The sequence below is a fragment of the Erithacus rubecula genome (assembly GCF_903797595.1).
Source record: "Erithacus rubecula genome assembly, chromosome: 18".
Classification (NCBI taxonomy): domain Eukaryota; kingdom Metazoa; phylum Chordata; class Aves; order Passeriformes; family Muscicapidae; genus Erithacus; species Erithacus rubecula.
Window position 1 is genome coordinate 568,884 of NC_136670.1, and position 19,605 is coordinate 588,488.

General features: G+C 46.2%; 2 protein-coding genes across 5 annotated transcripts in view; both read right to left on the reverse strand.

Moving 5' to 3' along the window:
* The window catches only part of LOC306809612 (fer-1-like protein 4), a 37,958-nt gene extending 35,663 nt beyond the window's left edge, over nt 1–2,295 (reverse strand). The window contains exons 1-3 of the mRNA XM_079321281.1: nt 2,149–2,295; nt 2,003–2,058; nt 936–1,024 (exon numbers count right to left, since the gene is read on the reverse strand). Of these exons, the coding sequence (XP_079177407.1) occupies nt 936–1,024; nt 2,003–2,058; nt 2,149–2,227 (224 nt within the window). The 5' untranslated portion in view covers nt 2,228–2,295. The remainder of the gene's footprint in view (nt 1–935; nt 1,025–2,002; nt 2,059–2,148) is intronic.
* Nucleotides 2,296–7,502: 5,207 nt separating this feature from the next.
* The window catches only part of CPNE1 (copine 1), a 47,659-nt gene continuing 35,556 nt past the window's right edge, over nt 7,503–19,605 (reverse strand). For all 4 annotated transcript variants that reach the window (XM_079321294.1, XM_079321295.1, XM_079321293.1 and 1 more), the window contains 8 exons: nt 19,396–19,482; nt 19,247–19,306; nt 18,669–18,802; nt 18,023–18,077; nt 17,892–17,943; nt 12,043–12,176; nt 9,349–9,585; nt 7,503–8,631 (listed from right to left, as the gene is read on the reverse strand). In XM_079321294.1, the coding sequence (XP_079177420.1) occupies nt 8,488–8,631; nt 9,349–9,585; nt 12,043–12,176; nt 17,892–17,943; nt 18,023–18,077; nt 18,669–18,802; nt 19,247–19,306; nt 19,396–19,482 (903 nt within the window). In that variant the 3' untranslated portion in view covers nt 7,503–8,487. The remainder of the gene's footprint in view (nt 8,632–9,348; nt 9,586–12,042; nt 12,177–17,891; nt 17,944–18,022; nt 18,078–18,668; nt 18,803–19,246; nt 19,307–19,395; nt 19,483–19,605) is intronic.

A 19,605-nucleotide genomic window follows, 5' to 3' on the forward strand; every position in this document is an offset into this window, starting at 1 on the left:
CTTTGTCCTGTAGCAGTTTCTACTGACATTTCAGTCAGAGACAATTCCTCTGACCCAGCTCCCATAAAAAAAGCATCCAGAAAACAGTGACACAACATTCTGTCACACTTTCTCCTCTGTCTTCATCTGTGTCTCACATGTGTTGTGCTCATTTGTTTTCTCCATGCCCTCTCTGGCATCTTTGAAAAGGTTTGCATTATAAGCTGGATGCAAACTTATTAGATTTGCATTATTAGCTGGTGCATTTTCCTTCAGTTCTTAAAATTTACTTACCAGAGTTGGCACCTTTCTCTGCATCTTCATGTTTCACACATCCTGAAGGACATGCCTCTGCTGCCTATCTTGCTCCACTACTCAATCTTTCATCTCTATTCTTAGGTTTCCCTGCAGCATTTTACAACTGTTAGAATAGCCATTGAGTTCATAGTGTCATGCCTGTGCCACCTAGAAGCATTTTAAATTCTGTCTGACCTTTTAAATTGAAAGTGCTGCCTTATTAAAGGTTAAACCATAACATGATGCATTCAGGGCTTTTCTACACCAACAGATATGTTGAATTTGGGTGCAGCATGGTCACAGTCACCACAAGGATGTTCACAGTGACAGCATGTCCTCAACCTGCCACAAGACCTGCCTTTGTAGCTGTTTTTTAGGACCTCATTTAACCTTTGTCCCAGATGAAGGTCTGATCTGGATCCTTATGTTGTCCCTGTTACGGCAGGCACAACTACGTCATTCCTCTTATTTAACTTAATATACACAGCATTTCTGCCCCACCTGAACAACCAGCCCCATCCTTCCTCTATAACTGGCATTCTGCTCACCTTCCTTCCATCAAATTTTCAATAAACATTGTCTATTGCCAGTAGACAATTAAAGACCAGTAAGTCTCCTCCCCCACCTCCCCTTGTCACCCCGATAATCAAAAGACCCACCTGTTACTGAAAACCTTGCTGCAGTTGTAAACCTTAATGCACAGCATTTCGCCCACGACAAACTTCCCATAGTGAGGCCAACGAAAGAGCTGCAAACAAATGGAGTAGGAAGGGATGACAAGTCATTCTCAGCCAGACTTTCTCATGTCTCATGGCTGGCTGGTTCACCTGTGAGGCAACCAAGTCCATGGAAATGATGAAAAGCAGCTGTAATGGGAAGCTACTTTCCTGTTGGCCAGGCATAGAAGCCCTCCAGCAGCACAGAGCCACAGGTTAGCTGCTAAAGAAGTCAGAGCAGCACCACCCTGGAAAAAGAATGATGCTTGTGCCTGCTGGGGTCCCTGAGCTAGCAGGTTGTGGAGTTAGGCAGAATGTGGGAACAGAGAAGAGGAGAAGAGGTCACTGTCCAGGGAGTCATGTGGCTCATAGAAAAGTTTTACTCTGAGGCTTCAACTCACGACACACCCCAAACAGTGGCAGTGCCTCCTGCTCCATTGCCACCTTCAGTGCTTTTCATAGGCAGCACATTGGCATTGGGACCTGAGCAAGGGACAGGTGGGAACCACCAGTGGCACACCACAGGTGGGCTGTCACAGGTTAGAGTGGGGATGGTACTGGAGAGGTGGATATGCCCCCCGGGCCAGCCCCATCCCTGCACACACACACACACACACACACACACACACACACGCACTCGAACAGACCACTCTCCCTCCTGTCCCACAGGGCATCCACTGCAGTGACAATCTGGCTTTCTGAGGGCACAGGAGCCTTCCCTTCAGCTTTCATGTGCACAGGCAGCGTCACCCAGCTGAATTTCAGCTCCTGCAGCTTTACGTGTAGATCACATGCACAATGTGAGGGATCCATCTGCCCCTCTGAACAGAGCAAAAGGAGACAGCGGAGAAATTTCCAGAAAACAGTCTAGTGGAAGGTGTCCCTGCCCGTGGTGTGGGGATTGGAACTAGATGATCTTCAAGGTCCCTTCCAACACAAACCAATCTGTGGTTTTATGACCAAGACATTGACCTTCCTGTCCCTGTCCCACATGATCCCAGTTTCCTTACCTCGTTGAAGACAGCCTCTGGGCCACAGCAGACCTTCCTCGTCTTCTGGGTAAAGCCTTGAGGAGCAGAGAGGAGGTGTAAGGTGCTAGCAGGGGAAGGCAGCCCCAAACCCCCCGAACCCCACCCTCCTGGCCACCCGGAGTCACCTCGGAAGCTGAGCTGGACCTGCCGCTCGCCATGGCCCGGCAGCTGGGAGAGGCGCCGGACAGCGACGCGGAGCGCCATGGAGCCGCTGCGGGCCCGCTGCCCCGCGCTCGGCCCTGCACCGCCCACAGTGACTCCAGCCCGGCTCGCTCAGCCGGTCCGGCCAGACACTCCCCAGCGCAGTGCCCTGTGGGCCGGCAGCCGCCGCTGAGGGACACGAGGAGCTGGGTGGAGCCCAGCCTGCACAGTCCCCCTCACTCTACCCTGGGGCACCGGCTGAGGGACCCCCGGGGAGCGCTGCAGCAAACAGCGGGAGAAGTGAACCCGTCCCATGGCCACGCTCAGCTGGTGCATGGAGGGACACAGGCTGCTGAATTCAGAACTGAGAGACACTCGCTGCAGCTACAGAGTCTGGCTCTGCTTTCAGCCCCAGCCCTGCGCCTCCCGCAGCACAAAATCACAGGTCTTGTGTCTAAAATCCTCCAAACAAACAGAGGGCAGCTCTTCTGACACACCAGCACATGCTCAGCAGCCTCCTGAGCAGGGGCCTAGGGGCTCCTCGGTGGAGGAAGGGTGCCAGAGCATTTCGGGACAGCGGCTGCCTCCCAGTGCCAGAGCTCTGCAGGATAGAGACAAGTATCAAGATGCACAGGCAGTGGGACAGGAACTTCAGCTGCTCCACAGGGTGTTGGCAGCCTCACAAGGAGGGGTAGGAGGGAGACAGACGGGGGCATACGGTGCCAGAGGCCACCTGCTCTCCCTGCTGCAGCCCCCGGGCCTGATCCAGCTCATCCCATCTACAGGATTGCTGACAGAGGAGCCAGAGTTCTTCCAAAGCACAAATTCAGGCCACATTAATGCAATCGAACAATCATGAGCTGAACAGATTTTGGAGAGTATTTCTTTCTTCTGGGGGACTGATTCTCTCTCTCAGCATCCAGCACCAAACACTTGTGATAGGAAAGATGTGTAGTAATGTCTTTATAAAGAATTTGATGGGTGAAGGTATGGATGTTAGTGTCTTTGAAGTGGGTCTTAATGTCTCTACTATGGGCAGAAGGTTTGTTGCAGACCCGACAGTTTCGCTCCTGCATAAGCCTGACCTTCTGCACTTTGGGGTAAAATGCCAGGAGGGATATGGGGCAGGATGTTCAGGAAGGCTGTACCTTCCTGGAACTCAGCCAATGGGGAAAGCAAGGGGGCAGCGTGTGGCCAGGAGTTTGGGATAAAAGGAGTGTGTGGCTTACGAAACCTTGAGAGAGAAAACCCCACGGGTGTGTTCCCTGATGGACTCTTCTGTCTCCTCTGTGGACATTGGCTTTTCATAGCATGATTTTCCTTACACCTGCACACACACAATGCTGTACAGAGTGCCTTGCAGCAGACCAGGGTGGCTTATTCAGCTCCACAAACACCAAGGAGTGAATCATACCTAAGGATTGCCAGTGGCTTAAAGCAAGCCTTGTGGATATTCCCTTTATTCCCCTTTCACAAAAGCACTTCCTGGAGCACCTGAAGGGCAGTACTGGGGGTGGTGGAAGGATGCAGTTTCACCACTGTCCTAGCTCCAGGAGTATTCTACTTCCTTCTACATCATTTCTGATGAACTGATCCTTGGTAGGAGCTGCCCAGTGCTAACCTGAGCCCTCAGGCTATGAATATGGGCTAAGTGTTAAATGAGATAAGGAGAGGTAAAGCCTTCCAGAATTTCTTTTTCTTCTCACCAATGACTCAGCTGTGATTAACTCCAGCACAGTCACACCCAGCCTAAGGGGTCAACTCTGCTAATGGGCCATAAAGGACTCAATGGGACCACAGAATAGGTAGCTACAATGACTTAAACTACCAAGGACTCTCAAAATATCCCATGACTCACAGTGTTACCTCATGACTTGTGAAACTCCCTGCCCTGAGAAAGATACTGAACATTCCCACCTGAACCTGAAAGGAATGAGAGGGATGTGTCTTTACAAACTGTGGGCCTGTTTGTAGGTAAGGCTAGATACTGATGGGTGAAAAAAATAATGGGAAGAACCATAAACTCCAGAGGAATTCCACTAATTGACACCGTTGCACATCCAAGGCTGTGCTAAATTCTTGGACTTACAGAGAAACAGAACAGAGATCCAAAGGAAACCAGAGTGGAACCCTAGAGGGTCTGTGGTGCAGATTAGAAGGGGTATTCACCTGTATTAGGGGATTTGGGCAGTCTGTACTTCTCAAGTACCTCAGCCAACAGGAAAAGAGAGAGGGAAATGTGGCTGGGAAATCAGGATAAAAAAGAGGCTGCATTTTGAGAGACCCTATGAAAAATACCCCATGGTCTCTCCCTTCATTCATGAAAAATCAACAGGACTCCTATATTTCCTTTTTGGATGTAAACCTCTGGCCTTGTGGATTAATTTTCCTATAAAACCTGAATATATAAAATCTTTGGGCCTGGGGACTTCTGGCACCACCACTTGATAGATTTGAAGGACTAGAACTTCGACAGGACTGTACCATCACCCTGACCAACAGAGTGCCAGGTTGTATTCAGTCTTTGTGGGTTAAAACCAGTTGTCTCTGTATTATTGTATTTATCATATTCTCTTTAATGCATTGCAACTCTGACCTGTAATCTCTCTTAAGGTTGTTGAGTGGGGTTCATTTCTCACACCAGTTCTGAGAAACAACCACTCACTTTAAAATTTTAAAGGTTTATTAAACCTAAAAAAACACAACAAAGGACTGAATAAGTAAAAAATAACAGTGCTGGGACCGTAGCTGACTGCCAAAGGCTCATCCACAAAACGGCTACACCACCTTTTATACCCCCAGTGTTATATCAGGCAACCCTAGCCCCTCTCAAAGTCTGTCAGTCAACTCTTCTTCGCCGTCCATTGATGGAAACATTGGAGCTTGACTGGAGGTGAGGTGTTGTCACACCTGCCCAGCAACAAGCCTTCCCCATTGCCAGGTACCCCATGCAGGGGGCACAGGTACACACCCTCCCTCAACAGTCCCTGACAACCAAGGCTGGCTGGTGGCAACAATACAGGGGGAAAGGGGACCATGGGGAGAACAGGGGGTGTGCAAGCAACAAACTACAATAACATAACCATACATCAACAAAACTTCTTTTAACATACGCACAATCTCTTAATTGTGAGAGCCAATCATCACATTACCCATTTATAACACCAGTTTACTTTCAAACCAGCACAACTATGCAACAAGAAAACACAGCAGACGTGGCAGCATTTGGCACCACTTTTGTGAACCCAAGTAAGTGAGCCCATCAGTTTAGAACAGACAGAAAGCTCAGTGTGCTAACCCCACATCCAGTCATGGTTAGAGTGGAGCAAGAAGTGCAACTTAGGCAGTTTAATGAGACAGCCAGACAAGCAAAGTATGCTGCTGCTGAGTGGGTCCAGTACTTGCTCAAAGCTGGTCAGAAGACAGCACCTCCCTATGGAGTTTCTGTGGCTTCCTCAAACACCTGGAGCAGTCTCATCACTGTAGCCACCTGAAGACAGAGCCTCATTTTTAGAAAAACAGTCCTCTGTGTATTTTACACCTCAAGGACGGACACTAACCCAACCAGTTATCCATGCAAAAAAGGCATAATCTCCCTCTATCTCCTGGGTATTGTGGCATAGCCTGCCATGAAATGTCATCAATATTTATTGCCACATGTCCAGGAAACAGAAGAAACCCTCACCACTGTGCTCCCATGTGCAACAGCTTTTGATTTTTTCAAAGCCCTGAGGCTGAAATACCTTTGGGGATCACAAGTATAAAGGTGCTTGTTTACTCTTGGCAAGGGTAAAGACTTCTGGGGTGTTCCCTGTGCTCACTGGGAAGATAAATCAAGCCAGTGATTGGGGGACATAGAGAGCATGCACAACACCTTGTCCTGATGAAAACAATGTGACCTCTCCTCTAACTCAACAGACATGCATTCAATCTGCATTCCAGCTACACCCAGGGCAGCATGTGGCAGGAAACAGACCTGCCAGCCTTCCACCACAGTGCCCAGCAGCTGTTTGCATTTCCTCTAAAACCTGGAGCCCTGAGGAATGACAGAAAACAGGCAATTCTGCAATACTGCCAGGTCAGTAGCTCCCAAATTTATTTTCCCTTGGCTTTTTACATGGGCCTGCACCCATGCAACTTTTGTTCCTAAGTGACAACTACAGGACTCATGTCCCTTGCTCACATTTCAGCCATTCACCTGTGAGTAAGGAGCATCTCCTTCAAATTCTGGCCTGCTCCCTCAGGGGGAAGAATTTCCTCAGACCTGCCTCTACAACTTCTTGGCCTCTTCTTCCCCAAAACAGGAAAGGTCTCTTCTACCACAAATGAGTCCTAGACCTGGAAATATCTCAGCTTGCTGCAGAACAATGACTCCACTCCTTACAGGGCAAACACAGAGGACTCACTCCCCTTTGCATGGGAGCTGGCAGAGGTTAAAAAGTAGAGGCAAAAAGGGCTTCAAAAAATGCACACACACCAAAAAACAGCCTTAGGTTTCTTGTATGTATAACAGAGAAGGAGAGCCCTGTCTACAGGCTGTAAGCAGCTGAAAGCACAAGTCAACAATGTCTTCAACCACAAGAGCAGTTTCTCAGAGACAATTTGGCAATTTTCCCTCCCTCTCTTCCACACACCTGTAAAATATTTTAGTTTAGACAGCCACTCAAGAAGAGAGGTTGTTTGGTTTCATTCAAGACTGTCTTGAATTGCAAGACTTGGTGCAAGAAGTACAAGAAAATGGGGTGCTGCAGGCTAGGTGTCAAGAAAGACAGTCCAGCTTTCTCTAGAGGAAGCTGGCTGCTGTTTAGGTAACCTGAGAGAACGTAGCATGGTCAAAATAGGTTTGAATAAAAAACAAGAATAGATTCATCTTGGCTCAGCAGTGTCCTGATCCCACAGCCCTTCAAGCACAAGCTACATAATGGTAGCTTGGTGGCAGAGACCACCCAGAACAATGTCTAGTTGAGGATGTGAATTCAATCTCAAATTCTGCCTTCATTCAAGCTTGTAACTTAACCAGTTTCAGGGCCTGGATCGCAGATGGAGTCTGCCAATATATCCTCACCATTTTCTGTTTTATAAGGTAGAACACACAAATTCTTCTAACTTCACTGTAGAGGAACATCTCATCTTGCTGCAGGAAAGGGCTGTGGGATACAGCAGTCTTAGTGATTAAAGGGGAACAAAATTAACATGAAGGACAACTGGCTCTGCTTTCTTTTTTTTTCAATCTCTGAACCTAGGCTCACTCAGATACTGAAACACCACCATCCACATTGCTGGAAAACAAGGGGAAAAGTCCAGGAAGGAAATAAGAGTCCAGACCTGTTATGTAAGTCAAAGTAGAATATTTATTTATGTAACTGAAAATGATGATGCTTATAGTGCAATGGCAAACACAAGTTTCTTCATTCTACTTGGAAATGAACCATCTTCCTTAAAACATTTGTGCTTTGCTATCATATGGCTATTCTACAGTCCCCAGATCATGTAATGCACACTTCACACTACTGAGGATAAAGAAGCACCTCCTTGGAGTTCCACAGATAAGTTAGTTCTTCATTTTGTAACTCACGTGATATAAAGAATTCATGCAAAGCATCTTCATTTCAGTGTTTTCAATCATGGGATTTAAGTCACATTAATGTGACCCATTAATATCACCACAGTCCCATTAATTAATGATTCATCCTCATTTAACCCCCCCAACAAAGCAAAGTGCAGTATTCTTGAATATAACAATGGCTTCAGGCAGTTCATCACAGAAATAAATTTTGCTAATAGAAAAATGCAGTTAAAAAACCACAGAAAGATAAAAAAAAAATAGACTGGCACTTTATGAAGGCACAACAGGAACTGCCTCAGGCATCCAACAGTCTTTGGTCACATCCAGAAAAGAAGGGTCCCCATTTCAAAGGCAGCTTGATAGAAGACACCTATCAAGGAACACATGACAAGTGTAATTACAGCAAACACGGGTGCAACGCTTCTCTCACCAGGGTCAGCACTAGAGCAGCTCCGTTCAGAGGCCCACCATGAGAGGCAGCAGCAGATGAGCTGTGTCAAACAACTATGCATGGTGTGATGTGTCACAATGGGTCACAGTTGCAAGGTAGAAAATCAACAAGGTCCATCTTTCTGTCACAAAAACTTCCAGCACCCAGAGGTTTTTCTGTATTTACATTTCTTCCAGAAATAGGAAAGATCAAAGACTCAGCACAAGCAGGTGTAAGAGAGTGTGTACTGGTACAATCTCAAGGCACTGAGCACCCACAGTGTGCAAGGGAGAGTGTGGCTGCAGGCAGCTCTCTTCCACCCCAGTGCTACAGGTAGCCAGGACTAGCCTGAATCTGCAGGGCTTTGATTTCTGGTAGTTTCAGGGGGGGCCAACCCTGCCATTTATAGAATGACACCAGCTGCTTGGGCACTTCTGCCAGAACCATCTGGGAAAGTGCTTCCTGGGGAGCCTGAAAAGAGAACGGAGAGAATAAATCAAATTCCACAAAGAACAGATTTGGTAGCCTAGTGAAACACTCTCAGAGAATTCAGAACACCTGCCCCGCTCATTTTTTTTTAAGAACTGCTTGCTACACCTCTGGGAGCACTTCCAGTCAGTCTCAGTGAGCATTGCTGATGAAAACCACTTGTTCTCACCTCAACTTCAGACTCACATAGCCTTTATATGGCCCCAGTCTGCATGAAAAACTGCCCCAACTACTAGCAATTTCTCATATTTTGGGTTTTCATTTGAATCACTCAACCCAACTGACCATGCACGTGTGAACGCCAATGCCAGCAGTGGAAGTCAGGGAGCTGGTGTGTGACTGGACTTTGCACAGCAGGGAAGAGTGATCTCAACTTCAATCACTCATGGGCCTCAACATCAGAGACTGATGATATGATCTCAGTTCTTTGCCTAAATGTTCACATCCCAGGACAGAGAACATACTCTTTAAACCAGCAACAGCCAAGTGATTGTATGCAAAATCAATTATACAAGGAGGGCTCTCAAGAATGGCAAGACAGCAAGACACAGCTTTGAACACAGAAACCAACATCTCAGCTCTCACTGGGAACAAGCATGCCCTCTGAGCATGCAGCTTGCTGCCTTGTCAAGACCATGGTTGTTTTTTGGATGCATACATCCTGGCACCAGGACACTTCTGAATGTAAAAACAACATACATTTTTGAACTGTCGGAAAGGCACAAACTGGACGATGTCTCGTGCAGCTGGCTCTCCTGTCACAGATTTCAGAACACCACTGTCTCCATCGAGGAATTCCATTGCTTTAAAATCAGCTTCACCAACACCAACAATGATGATGGACATGGGCAGCTTAGAGGCATTGACAATTGCTTGCCTAGTTTGGTCTAGATCAGTGATCTCTCCATCTGTGATGATCAGCAAAATAAAGTATTGCTGAAAAACATGAGAAAGCATCCAGTTAGGTATTTCAACACCAGGGCTCACACAACTGAAGGCAGATAGAGCACTCCCTTATGCTAAGAAATAAATCAGATGTTTCTGTGCCTGAAACTAAACCAGAACATTAAAGAAATTCATGTTCATTCACATTTTTCCTATGCCTAATGATTTTAATTGTGCACTTCTAATATTCTCTGTATTTAAAAAAAGAGAAAGGATTACATTCAATGTATAAAGAACAGTTACATCAATTGGCAAAAAGTACAAGAGACAAAAGGTACTACTAAATTATTAACACAACTTCATACAAAATTCACTGCTGGGTGCTATTTTACTGACTGGTGTCCAGAAAGGCTAGAGATATTTAATATCCCTGCGGTATAACTCAAAAAACCTTGGTGTTGGGGGTTGGTTTTTCTCTTACTCATTGCATGTGAAATTTTCCCTATTGACATGCTAAGAAGCACTGATGACTGGGTACTAGAGACGGGAGAGGGGGAACCCCTCTGGATTTTGGGAGTTTCTCTCGGAGGGAGGGGGACAGTGCGAGATTACAAGCAGGTAAAGAAGAGCAGGGGGACAGCTGCTCTCGCTCGCTCTTGGCTTTGGAGGAGCAAGGTCGCTGCTGTCGCTGCTACCGCCGCCATCCCAACACCAGGAGCTGCCTCTGCTGCTGGATCCCGCACCCCGGCCCTGCCAGGACACGCTGCCATTTCAGTTTGCTGTTGGCGAGCGCCCTGCTGGAGCCGCGGGCCCGACCCTGCCCGGTTGCTGAGCAAAGCCTCTCTCCTCCATCCCTTCCCGCCCGGGCCCCGCCGCCATCGCCGCGCGCTGCCCGAGCCGCGCCACAGCGCCCCCTGCAGCCGCGCGGGGATCAGCGCCCCGCCCCGCCCCGCGGGAGCCGCCAGCGCTCCCTGCCGGCCGTGCCGGGAACTGCACCGAGGGCAAAGAGCCGCGGCCGGCAGCGCCGGCACCGGGCTCCTGCTCTGGCCGCTGGAAATGCCATCGCTGCTGCTGGTTTGTTTGCCTTGTGCACACACTAGTAAAGAGCTGCTATTCCCATCCTCATATCTCGGCCTTAATTTCAAAATTACACTCACTCAGAGGGAAGGGGTTTACTTTTTCCATTTCAAAGGACAGCCTTGCTTTCCCTAGCAGACACCTGTCTTTTCAAACCAAGACACTTGGTTCTTTTGTTACCAATAATTTAAATTAGAAGCATTATAAGTATTAGAAATCTCAAAACACAGCAGTGATAAACAACATAAGACATTCTAGAGATAACATGAAGGGAAAAATAAAGGAGCTTTTTCAGAAAGAATGAAGTACCTCAAACCAATGCCTTAGGATTAGTAAAGTGTTTAAAACTTCTTTCATTTTCCAGAAGCTGAAGCTTAGTACCTGATTCTGAAATGAGCAACTGCTGTGCTATAGCAACTATTTACAGACTTAGAAGGAGGCAAACACAACAAAAATAAGAGAAAATAGAATTTCTGATTCCCAAGCACAGTTAACAAAAATTACTGACAGATTCTTTATTTAAAAATCTGAAAGAAAAACAAAACTAGAGATATTTAACAAGATATTGCAAGAATTGGGAAGATTCCCCCAAAGTGCTGGGAAGGTTAAAAAATACACAGAAATACAAGAAATGGATCTCCTTAGCCCAAGTGCCTCACAGCGTGGGAAATGTATTTGATATACACACAAGCACAAGTAGCACCAAAATACTGACACAGCTAGGTGATAAAACAATAGCACATTACATGTCAAAATTCTTTCTGATTGCTCTGTCAAAATGAAATAAGCTAAAATCTATCAGGACATCCAAGCCCTCCATCCTTATGCAAGACTAATGAAGTTTAAACAAATGGAGTAAAATTTTAACAGCAACCATGGCCACAGTGGCATCCAAACAAGCCCATCACCACAGAGAATCACAGATGCTCTGCAAATCAGCACACTGATTCAACAGCTCTCAGACTCCATGCCATTATGGTGGGACAGATAGTCAAGCCCTCTGGTAGTTTCTTAGAGGCTTTCTCTCCAAATTCTTGAGATTAAAGCTGTTTGGCACAAAACTCTAGTTGGTATGCATGCCATACAGGTAACAGAGCTTAGTAAGAGGAGGCAACTACTGCCTTAGTCCAACTGTCTAACAGCCAGCACAGCACCACTGTACAATGTAACAGTAAGTACAGTGCCAGCAAACTGGGAGAGAAATAAATATCACTTGAGCAATTAAACTGATGTATCTACCCAGTATAGGTTTATATCAGTGTGTACCAGGAGAGCATCGACATGCTCTCTGTAGGCTGACAACAGAAGACCAAACCTGGGATTCTAAGGAAGGAAGATAACATCAATTTATTCTTCCATTCTATTCAGTCATAAACATGGAAAACAGAAACATCAACCCAAAGCAGATCCACAAGAAAGGCTCCAACTCACTGCAGCAGTTCCTTGTTGCAGCGAGTGTGCTGCAAATTTTGCCACATGGTTTATAATAGGAGAGAAGTTGGTTGGCCCATAGAGTCGGATTTGAGGCAGAGTCTGGCGGTAGGCATCCACTATTCCTTGAATCCCTGCAACACAAGGAAGGAAAGCTGTCACAAGAGCCCACAATTCCTCCAATTATTATTTTATAAGCACTGCTAAGCAGCACAGCCATAAACTGAAGGGCAAATAAGCAGCAGCATAATGGGAAATACAAGAAGCACAGAGGTGAAAACAGTGGACGGCTGCAGAGATTGATTGCATTTGCACATTTCTTCCCCAGTCTACTATTCTTCACATGAGCCTTTGTGCCTTAAACATCAAAAAGCTCAGGATTCTAGCTTTTGAGCTGGCAGGGCTGATTGAGAAGGCTTTAAACCAGGTTTGAAGGGGGAAGACAGTAAGATCAGGCTTAGCCGACATGAGCCTAGGGCTGGCATGCCAGCATCAAGGGTGAAATCAAAAGCCCAGCTGAAGTACATCTATATCCTGCTGACTTTTAAGTGTGTATCACCAGTACACACTTATGGAGACAAGTGAGGGACTCCTATGCCAATCAAAGCCAAAAGGGAAACAGCAGAAAACTATCTCAAAGGAATTATGAGTGTTCCTTCAAGAAGGCAATACAATCAACAGCTCAGCTGAGTGCTTTACACCAATGCACAGAGCACAGGCAACCAACAGAAGGACCTGGAAGCCATTGGTGCTGCTAGAAAGCTACAACTTTGTGCAGTTACTGAAATTTGGTGGGACATCCATGGGAATCCTGTCACTAGAGTACAGCTATTGATGGCTACAGGCTATAGAAACAGGAGAGTAAAGAGAAGTGGAGGGGTTGCCCTCTACACCAAGAGGTGGATTGAACGTGAAGAGGTGTCTCTGAAGAACAGCCATGTGAGAGAAAATCACATAGAAATCCTGTAGGTAAAAGTCAGTGACCAATGCAACAAGAGAATGTCATGGTTGTGGTCTACTACAGGCTACCTGATCAAGGGGAGTCTGTTGGTGAAGGCTTTCTGCTCCAGTTACAGGAGGCATTGAGCTCACAGGCTCTTGTCCTGCTGGGGGACTTCAACTGTCCTGATATCTGCTGGGAAAGCAGCATGGTGAGCTGTAGGCAATCCAGGAGACTCCTGGAATGCATGCAGGATAACTTCTTGACCCAGGTAATCAACAGCCCTGCCAGAGAGGATGCATTACTAGATCTGTTGGTCACCAACACAAGGCAGGTAATCAGGAACATCAAGATCAGAGGCAGCCTGCATTGCAGTGATCATGCATTGTTGGAACTGGCAGTCCTGAAGAATATGGGTCAGGTAAGAGTAAAGGTAGGCCACTGAAGGTTCGGAAAGCAGATTTCCAGCTCTTCAGGGCGATAGTGGGATGCCCTAGAATACTGCCCTCTGGGACAAGGGAGAAGAACAGTTTGGCAGATTTTTAAGGAAGCCTTCCATAGAACAGAAGAGCTAGCAATCCCAGGAGCAAGAAATCAGGCAAGGAAGGCAAGAGACCAGTATAGCTGAGTAGGGAACTAGTCAAACTAAAGGGAAAGAAACAAATGCATAGACAGTTAAAGCTAAGGCAGGTTGCTCAGGAGGAGTACAGAGAGAAAGTTTGGTTGTATAGGAATGGCCAAGGTGGAGCTGGAACTGAACCTGGCAAGGTAGGCAGAGAGCAAAGGAAGGGCTTCTACAGGCCCATTAACCAGAAAAGAGAAGTCAAAGGTGTTAGCCCTGATCAACAATGCTGGAAAACTGGGAACAGATGAGGAGGCTGAGGTACCCAATAGCTTTTTTCCTCAGTCTTCAATGGCAGACTCTCTTTCCATACCTCTTGAGTGGATGGACAGCAGGATGAAGACTAGAGGAGCAAAGTCCCTCCCACTGTAAGTAAAGAACAGGTGTATGATCACCTAAGGTATCTAAATGTACTTAAGTCTATGGGACCCACAGATGCATCCCAGAGCCCTCAGTGAATTGGCTGATGGAGTTGTCAAGTCACTCTCCATGATATTGGAAAACTCATGGCAGTCAGGTGAAGTCCCAGGTAACTGGAAAAAGGGAAACACTGTCTCCATCTTTCAAAAGGGTAAAAAGAAGGACCACGGGAACTACCAGCCTGTCAGCCTCACCCCTGTGACTGGGAAGATCATGGAACAGATCCTCCTGGAAGCTCTGTTAAGGACATGAAAGTGATTCAGGACAGCCAGCACAGCTTCACCAAGGGCAAGTCCTCCCTGACCAACCCAGTGGCTTTGTATGATGGAGTATCTCAGTAGACAAGGGAGAGGACACAGATGACATTTATCCGGACTTTATCTGACACACATCCCGACAACATCCTTTTCTCTAAATTGAAGAGAGATGGATTTGATGAGTGGACTGTTAGATGGACAAAAAAGTGATTGGGCAGTCACATACAGAGAGTAGTGCTCAACAGTTCAGAGTCCCAATGGACATCAGTGAAAAGTGGGGTCCATCAGGAGTCCATATTGGGACCAGTGTTATTTAATATCTCATTAGTAAGTAAGGGGAACAAGTGTTCCTCAAACCCTCAGCAGGTTTGCAGATGACACACCTGAAGGACAGAGCCATCCAGAGGAACCTGGACAAGCTAGAGACACACAGGAATCTCAGGAGGTTTAACAAGGCCAGATGCTGGTGCTGCACCTGGCTTGGGTATCAATCCCTGTATCAGTCCAGACTGGGACAGGAACAGAGCAGCCCTGATGAGAAGGATTTGGGGGTGCTGGTGGATGAGAAGCTGCACACGCCTGGCAGTGTGTGCTGGCACCCAGAAACCAACCATGTCCTGGGCTGCATCTAAAGAAGAGTGAGCAGCAGGTCAAGGGAGGGGATTCTGCCCTTCTCCTCCCCTCAGGTGAGGCCCCACCTGCAGTGCTGCATCCAGCTCTGGAGTCCTCAGCACCAGACAGACATGGACCTGCTGGAGCCAGTCCAGAGGAAGCCACCAAGTTGACCAGAGGGATGGAGCACCTTTCTCAGGAGGAAAGGCTGAGAGAATTGGGTTTGTTCAGCCTGGAAAAGAGGAGGCCTAGGGGTGACAAAATTGAAGCCTTCCAGGTCCTAAAGGGGGCTTACAAGAAAGATGGACAGGGAATTTTTACGAGAGCATGTAGCGACAGGACAAAGAGGAATGGATTCAAACTGAGAGTAGGTTTAGATTAAATATTCGGAGTAAATTCTTTGCTGTGAGGGTGGTGAGACACTCAATATTTGCCCAGAATAGTTGTGGCTGCCCCTTGCTGGAAGTGTTAAAGACCAGGCTGGATAGAACTCGGAGCAGTCCTGGTCTAGCAAAAGGTCTCCCTGCCCATGGCAGGGGTTTGAAACTAGATGATCTTTAATGTCCTTTCCAATTTGAAACTAGATGATCTTTAATGTCCTTTCCAATTCAAACTATTCTATGATTCTATGAAGTTGCGGGAAAAATAACCTAGCAAAGATATGCTGAAGACTGTGTTTAATTTGTCCTTTCTACCTTGTTAATTTACTTTGTTTAATTGGTTATGTTCCAATTAGACAAGGTCAGAAGCTCTTGGGAATACTAACTTTTCATTTTTTTGTGCAGAAGTTAGAAAGCAATCCCTGATTGAAGAGTCAACCATTTCTGCAACAGAAATAGCAATCTCTAAGGGGTTTAATAAAAAAGCTTTTCTCAGGTTAATTAAACAAAAAAAAAAAAGTCCTATTTTTAATGGTATATACTCTTCTGTGGATCCATCTAAATTGGCTTATTCCTGGTTTGTATCAATGCAGCTTCATTTGCCACTGCTGCTTACATTGTCCACCATCATGTTTTAGCATTGTACCACTCAAAACTGCTGGACAAGGACCCTAAATGATCACAGACCCAGATCCCAGGGAGGCAAAGGCTGAACTGAGAAGAAATGTTTGGATTTTAGCATTGAATGTCCAATTCCACTTTTTGTAGGCCTAAGACCAGAGAGAAAAACTAAGTGAAAAATGCTTGTTCAAAAACAATTCTGTGTGACAGCATGCTGAGAGAGATCTCAGCCATAAAAGATCATGATCTATCATTGGGAGCAGCCCTTAAACACAGTTGTGTGCTGGGGTGACCGTGGATGGATATAAGATGCCCATCAAAGCCATTTATCACCCAACTCTTCAGCTGGACAGGGGAGAGAAAATACAATAAGGCTCATGGGTCAAGACAAGGACAGGGAGATTGCTCAGCACTCACTGTCATGGGCAAACCAGATTTGACGCAGGGAAATTTGTTGCCAATCAAATCAGAATAAGATAAAGAAAAGTAAAAACTAAATCTTAAAAACATCTTCCCCTCACCTCCCCTCTTCTGAGGCTCAAATTCACCCCTGAATTCTCTCTCTCTTCCCCCCTCAGTGGCACAGTGAATGGAGGCTGCAGGCAGTTCACATCTGTTGCTCTTTCCTCACCCAGAGGCATGTTTCACTCCTTCCCTGTCCTAGCATAGGGTGACTTCCACAGGAAACAATCCTCAATGAACTTCTGCCATGTGAGTCCTTCCCACAAGCTGAAGATCTTCATGAACTGCCCATTTAGGTCCCTCCCACAAGAGGCACTCCTTTAGGAACAGGCAGCTCCAGGGTAGGGTGTCCATGGGGTAATGGTGGGTATTTGCTCCCCCATGGACTCCATGGGCTGCAGAGGCACAGCTGTCTCACCATAGCCTGCAAGGGAATCTCTGCTTGAGTGCTTGGAACACATCTTGCTCCTTCTTTACAGCCTTGGTGTCTAGTTATATTGATCCTCTCACATATTCTCACTTCTTCCTTCTGACTGCTGCCACACAGGGGTTTTTTCTCCCTTCTTAAATTTGTTATCCCACCATCACTGAAGGGCTTGGCCTTTGCCAGTGACAAGTCTTGGAGCTGGCTGGCATCAGCTCCATTAGACACAGGTGAAGCCTCTGGCAGCTTGTCAGGGAAACCACCCCTGTAGTCCCCACTATCAAAACTTTGCCATACAAACCCAATATAACCTGAAACTATTAGGATGTGGTTGTTGGCTGGAGACAGAAACAACAAAGGACTCGCCAAGGGTCATGAATAAACAGCACTGAGTTTATTATGGCCACCCCCTTTTTAGGGGGTTTGAATTTTCCAGGCTTGGATAGCCAATTGATTGAGATCTCTGCCCCACCCAGACCTCTGACCAGTAATGTGAATGGGGTTGGCTGAGGTCCTTGCTTGGGGTTTGTACCAAACCTATCCCAGCCTTATCCAGGGACTTGTTTTACTTCTAGGCTGGTCGTGTTTGGGTGTTTGATATGGCCAAATTTATCTGGTAGCTACAGGCCAGCTGCAACTGTGACAGAAAACACCTCCACTGAAGAAGATGGCTATGAAAAAAGCAAGCTTTTAAGACAAACTTCAAAAGAGAGTGGTCAGACACATCCATATATATCCACACTGCTGGTGGAGTAACCCTGGTTTCTAACAGCCTCAGCAGATGGTGGCTGTGGAGTCTTAACAAGCTCAGGCACAGAGCTGAGCTGAATCCATTGCCACCTGTAACCCAGCAGAAGTAACCAAGCTGAAGTAACAAAAATTTTAGTACAGACACAATCAGTTAAATCTAGACCCCTTCACTGAAGCTTATGGAGCTTGCATAGAAATCTGCATCCACACACATCTGCTTTTGTCAGCATCAAGGTGAGAGTAAAGCTCTATTTGCGCCATGTCTTTGTGCTACCTTTGATTTTCACCAGTTGTGAAATAAACACAGCACTTCAAACACCTCCCCCACAGAGTGACATTATTAATAAAGCGGTATCCTCACCTTGGCAATAAGGGTTGCTGGGATTGAAGTTCAAAGCAAATTCATGAGATACCTTGAGAAATGAGACATTACAAACAGTTAGGGAATGCAGACACGGACAGAGCAAGGGCTCAGCATTGTGAAAGCCCTACCTGCCAGTTAGGAGGAACCTGAGCTCCAAAACCAAATGCAGGAAACAGCTTGTCCCTAGAAAGAAAGGGCAACAACAAAAAATGAGAAAGATCAATTCTATAATAACTCACTCTTTGCTTTTATTCACCAAAAGTAGCTAGAGACCAAGGCAGAATTCCTGCCATAAGGAATTAGTATATCATCTAGCTGTCCATTGCCTGGCACCAAGCATCCAATGACTTCAGGCTTGGACTTGAGAGTTAGATAATTTCTTTCAGTGCAGCACCCCACAGGACTCTCAGGAAATTTCAAAGTAGGAGAAAAGCCAGACCAACCTGGTTACAGGACAAAGCAGGCAAACATGTTCCCATACCCACTGATCTAAATAGGACATTCATGTTTGCAATGCATCATCTGCTACAAGGCATCAGTGCCCAGCTGAAGCACCATGGGACTCAGTAGGGATAAGCCAAGCAAATATTCCAAATTATGAAAGGATGCCATTGCCCTCCCTAGCACTGACAGAAGCAAGAGGAAACAGTAGCAGGCTCCTGAAGGGATCTCCCAAGGAAAGGCAGCTCCTCAATCACTAAAACAGTGCTGGGCTAGAACAAGCTGTGACACATTTTTGACATGGTGACTAGATCAGGCAAGATCATTACATACGTGTCATAATCCTGGACTACACTTCCCACACTCCAGATGGCAATCAGGTACTCATTTATCCCATCGGGGCTGATGTAGTGAAGAGAATCTGGTGACTTGGGATCTCCATTGGAGGCAGTGAAGTCTACACCCACCTGATTAGGCAACATGATGGCAGCAAATCACTGATGCATCAGCACAAACAAATGAGAAGAACTAACTATATCCAGAAACTGAGTGTTAGCTCAGTCCCATACAGTTCCTTTTCTCCCAGGCACACAGCAGCCCTACACAAGGACAAGCACACAAGCTGCACCCCTTTTCCCATCTGAGTACAGGTACTTCTAAGCCATAGCAATCCTTTCTACTGACAGACTGAACCAATTTCTCAAAAGAAGTTTAAGAAGCCCTAAGCTCCCTTTAAGAGCTACTTGATCACAAAAAAGGCAAAAATACAGTATCCTCAGTGTTTTGCAGACTTCATCATTGCAAATTCACACTGCATTTGCAGTCACTCATGCTACCAATCAAACTACCAAACACAACCTCACTGCTTCTGTCTTGTCATCTACCAATCCAAACAGTGGGGAACAACTCACCGTAAAGTTAATCTGGCATCCTCCCATCACATAGTCCAGAAATGAATATTCAGTCTCAATCTAGAGGAACAGACAGATATTATTACATCTACTCATCTCACTACAATCACAAAATAAAAAGGAAAAAAACCCAACAAAAATCTTCCTACCTTGCAGGATTTTATCCTAATAATGCCAGAATTTTTGTAGTTCTTTTTCTTTTGTTTTTTCTCAGGATGAATGCATTCATATTCCACCTACAGAAAGCAAGCACAGAAGCAAGTTTCAAAAAATGTGCCTTTACAGGAGAGTAAATTATTGAAACAGACAGTGTCACACATTTCACAATTTCCGAGTTACCAAAATACCCAACAGAATTA